We start from the raw sequence: 5,000 nt of genomic DNA, 5'->3' as shown, positions 1-5,000 counted from the left end.
GATATGTTAATATCTCAGGGGCACCGAACGAGAATATAGTTCAAAACCACTTAAACATAGCATTTTTAAACGTATTTTAGTATTTAAACGGTAGATATAGGCATATTTTTATCCCCTAAACATTTTTTATCTGTTGGGATTTCCTAGCGGAAAGTCTAGTGATCCGAAAATTACAGGGATCAAAACTTACTTTTTCGAAAATTTCAGCCAGAAAAAAGGCTCCCGAAAACTCTAGGCGACCTCTTAAGGTAAAAATCCGTTAAAAATGGGCAATTATACCATTTTTCCGATGTTCGAAAATCCTAGGAGAGGCAGGCAAGCAAGAAATTTTACAACAAATGTTCCGAAAATTATCATAGATCTCAAATCGTCTTAGATATTTTCCGAAAATTGACGTTAGGTGCCCCTAATATCTTTCACATTAATTGCAACTTGTTTCTACTGTTTTTGTCCTCTCTGCCTACCTATCAAGCTGAATATTAATATTTCGAAAACGGCGTATAGGGCTTACACAAGGACAGAGAAAACTCTGACCAGGGTTGACTAGGGTGGGAATTGAACCCACGACCTTCGGGTGAAATCACCGCTGCTCTACCGACTGAGCTGCAAGGTGTGGACCTAATTCCATTAGTAGGGCTAACGCTCACATGGTTTACATGGGGAGAAAATAGATTTTCAAATTACCCTCTATTATTATATGGCTTGTGTTTGTAGCCGATATAACGCGCACTCTGATTGGCTAATTGTGACTGAATTGCAGGGCATTATTCTCCCGTAATGCCCACTGGCCGATTACGGGATTTGCAAAACCAAAGCAAAAGGTAAATAAAAAGCCATATAGTAAACTACTTACTAACCGAGCTAACTCGAGCCGTACTGGGGAATATTGGCCCTCGGTCGTTTTTGTACGGACCTCGCGCTCGGTTAGTAAGAAGTTAATACCGTGAACCGTTAACTATTAGGGAGCTTAAGCACGCGCGTTTTTGAGACGCGGACGGCAACCGGAAGTAAGCTGCTTTCCCTTTTATCTTGTCTTGACACTACTACATTTACATTCCTAAGTATCTTTTCTCCATTAGGGATGATTAGTATAAAAATCTAGGAGACACCACTGTCTTGGCACGAGAAATGTTCTGTTCCGGTTGGCGTCCGCGTCTCAAAACGCGCGTGCTTAAGCTCCCTAATTAGGGAGCTTACGAAACAAGGACGACGACGGCTACGAAGCGTGACTTCATTTAAAAATACAAGTTCGCATTATTCATATCAATACGAAACTATTTCATGTCGTTTCGCGTTCAAAATGTGTAGTAACTGTCGAGGAATTAAAACTGGTATGAGTGGGCTGGAAGCGTAGAGAGAGAACTGAAAATTCATCGTCATGTGCTGACGTCCCCCACAGAACCTTGAATTTGGTCATTTGACGTCGTTTTTAGGAGATGACGGCAAAGAAATGTACCAAAATGTAAAACGCACGTGCAGAGCGTGCAGAGCCATTGTTTTTGCTCCGACTAAACCTATTGTTTTGTAGCGTCGTCGTTGCCGTCGGCGTGGTTTCGTAAGCTCCCTATTATCACAGTATGAAGGCCCATCTCATTGCCAAACAGAAAGAATATATACAAAACCGAATTGAATTATAAAAATATCGACTTCAACAAACAGGGGCACCGAAGGAACCATTTTTTCAAAATTCATCAAAATATATCATGGCCATAAAATAAACCAAAAATTAGCATTTTTGAAGCAATTTCTCTACGTGCTCTACGTGCCGTTTCGCACTCCCGGCAGAAACAGACCAGAAATTCCGTTTGCTAGCAGGGCCGCACGGAAGTTTCCCAGCCAATAATAACAACATTTGAATGCATCGTACACCTAAATGAGCATGGCGAAAGGCCATGAAATTACCCTTCAGTGTGTGTGTGGGAGGGGGGGAGGGGGTGGGGTTTTAGAATGACTACAATTAGCCATCAGAACGAAAATATTTCCATGCAAAACAAAAATATTTTCCCAACCAGCTGCCCAATTCTTATTTTTCCACCCAGTTGATTTGCTGAACACCTCCATTTGGGACCTCTGAACAAAGACGTTGTGCAGATGAATGTGACAGTTAAGACAGCGATTGCCATTTCGTCCAGAGTTTTGAAGCAAGCAACCGTGGACAATTTTCCTGTCGGTGTACGTTGGATCAGTGGCTTGATCTGATCGGCGTTATATCAAGTTGAGAAACTAAATATTTGAAGCAAGAGCCGATACAACGTAGATTTGATTTTAGTGGTGTGCTATATTTCGGCTGGCCAAACCAGCCTTCTTCAGGTACAATGAGAGTTTGTACCTGGAGGAGGCTGGTTTGGCCAGCCGAAATATAGCACACCACTAAAATCAAATCTACGTTGTATCGGCTCTTGCTTAAAACATTTCGTCCACCATTTTCCCTGCTACCAAGAGTCCTGGGACGTCCTAAAGTAACGATAATATTCAATTCAAAGAAAACTAGAAATCAACCATATCGTTATTTATTATGTGACTAACTCCGTGAGCTGGCAAGATGGAGCTGTCTTGCCCGCTCGGTATTTTTCGCCTGGTCCCGCAAGATCAAAGCTCATTTTTTGATGTTTTATCCCATGTAAAAATCCTTCATTGACAAAGCATGTTCGGTCAAGATGGCTGGATATTGGCCTTGTTCTTGTTTGCGTGTTTTTGGACCTTGACCTCGCCTGTGTCCATAATCACGAAAAAAACGAAGTTGGCCAATATCCAGCGATCGATAACCCTTGTAACCTGGAAATTTTGCAGTCGTCAGTCATTTCCTGCTCGTCACCAGTGTCTCTGGTCTCGTGTCACGCCCAAAAGAGAGGAGCTCTGGTGACGAGAGTTGTTAACATGAGCGGGCAGTAGAGCGGGCTATGATTTGTCCTCAAGGCAGTTGAAGTACGGTACAAGTGAAGTCTGTTGTCTCAAGCAGAAAAGTTACAAGCCATTCATGCAGTGGTAAGCAGTAAGGATGTGTTTGTAAAAGCAGCCGAAGTATTTGGCAAATCCCTTTGCTATTTATTTGTCATCCCCCATGTTTGGCCTTGGCCAATTTCTGAAATCAGATGCTTCCGATTCGGATGTTTTTAGGTGGGCCCCTCTTATGGTGTATTGGATAACAGCAGTGTAAAGAATTAGTTGAAAGACATTCTAAACAGCCAGAGTATTTGGCAAATCCCTTTGCGTATATTTGTCATCCCTCATGTTTGGCCATTTTCTGAAATCAGCTGAACATGAAATTAGATCCTTAGGATTCGGATGTATGTTGGTGAGTCCCTCTTATTGTATATTCGGTGAAATTAGCTGTGAGACATTCTAAACTCTGATGAACTTGGAACTTCCAAATGTTGATTTACTCTCCAGAGGTCTCCTATCGAATACGTTCGAAAGTAAGTCGGCAAAATAATTGTCGGCAATGTGCACTATCAATGATCATGTTCAGCTGCGTTCGTCAGTCAAGGACAGTGTAACAAAGTTATAAAAAAAATCGCTCCCTCTTTTTCTTCAGATTTTGAAAGTGTGTTTGCTTAACACCTGACTGGCAAAGTTTTTAGCTTTGCTTTTCATCCAAAGGTCGTTTACTTTGAGTGTGTCATGGTCCGCCATTACTGTACCTCAGAGGGTTGGAATTGGATCCAGGGAAAAGTGATGTCAAAGGCTACTCCCAGGGGTTCTCCATTGAAAAGTAAAATCGTTAGAGAGAGTAGTCTGGCGAGTTTAGGCCGGTTTGGGTGTCAAAGGGTTAAAATTTCAACATGTGAATGCAGCTTATTATAAATGCAAAGCGCCAGTTTAAAAGTCTGAAAGCCCAAAACTCCCGTGCTGCATAATATTATTCATTCTGCGATGTACACACGCATTGCATTCTTAAAGTAGTGAGCCTTTGACGTCATTTTCTCCTCAATCCAACTCTCTCAAGAACTTAAAGTTAGTAATGGTGGACTATTAAATAGGAAAATTCCAGTTTAAAAAAAAAATAGGTGTCTTTTTTAAATCAAGGCTTAGTTAACATAGATTTGAAATCCAAAGAAAAATAATAATTGATTGTTTGGTCACAGGGGCACTTTAAAAGGTACTCAGGAAATACTGGGCAGTATAATGCAGTATAATAATATTATGTTATACAGTCACTGAATCACACCAATCATTAATGTAAAGGAGGTCTGAGGTCAATCAGGAATTTCATTGGCTTGCTACATGTATTTTTTGAGCCCAGGGTCAATGAAGGGATGTGAGTTTTTAACAAGTTTTGTTGTGTTTTTGGAATGAAAATGAGCAAGTTACTCAACATTGAAGTTGAATGATACTAGAACAAAGATAAATTTTGCATACTAGTTGCTTGGCAGTGGGCGAAAAGGGCAACAATTTTCATCTGTCCTTTCAGGTGCATTACTCCTTAAACTGTTGGTGCAAAAGACAAATTTTACTTGAAATGGAAAAGCATTACTTTTACATAGTAAAATGTAATTATTTGAGAATATAAGGTTCGTGTATAACACCAACATGAGGCAAAGAAGGGTGAACTACATGTACTTCATGTACTTAAGGGTAATTCCATGTTGCAAACATTACATTGAGAGGGAAAGAAATAAATTTGAAGCTCCTATCAACCCTTAAAACAGCTAACTGAGGTCCTCAAACTAATCTATTAGGGACCTTAAGCATGACAGCTACGAGAACGTCTTATGAAAATATTATTTCCCATTATTGTCATAATTTTGTGATTACTCCAAGTCACTCGGCATGGAAAGTGTGAGTCCGCATTCCAAGAATAAAATTGGCAAGAACGGTGTGGGTATTGAGAAAGAAAATTAAAAATTTGTTGTTAGGTGCTCGCGTCCTCCATGTGACATCAAATTTGATCATTTCACATTGTTGTCAAGACGAGAACGGCAAAGAAATGTTTCGAAATGATCGAAATGTAAAACTCATGTGCAGGGTGTGCACAGCTATTGTTTTTGCCAATTAAACCA

General features: G+C 40.4%; 1 protein-coding gene across 2 annotated transcripts in view; it reads left to right on the top strand.

Moving 5' to 3' along the window:
- Nucleotides 1–2,865: 2,865 nt before the first annotated feature.
- The window catches only part of LOC137982674 (uncharacterized), a 35,255-nt gene continuing 33,120 nt past the window's right edge, over nucleotides 2,866–5,000 (top strand). The window contains exon 1 of one of the 2 annotated variants that reach the window (XM_068829804.1): nucleotides 2,866–2,985. In XM_068829804.1, the coding sequence (XP_068685905.1) occupies nucleotides 2,978–2,985 (8 nt within the window). In that variant the 5' untranslated portion in view covers nucleotides 2,866–2,977. Of the gene's footprint in view, nucleotides 2,993–5,000 lie in introns of both variants that reach the window. The other variant, XR_011118788.1, reaches the window with a different exon arrangement.

This window comes from Montipora foliosa, chromosome 13 (assembly GCF_036669935.1).
Source record: "Montipora foliosa isolate CH-2021 chromosome 13, ASM3666993v2, whole genome shotgun sequence".
In the NCBI taxonomy this organism is placed as follows: Eukaryota; Metazoa; Cnidaria; class Anthozoa; order Scleractinia; family Acroporidae; genus Montipora; species Montipora foliosa.
This window is presented reverse-complemented; position numbering and strand designations above follow the sequence as displayed.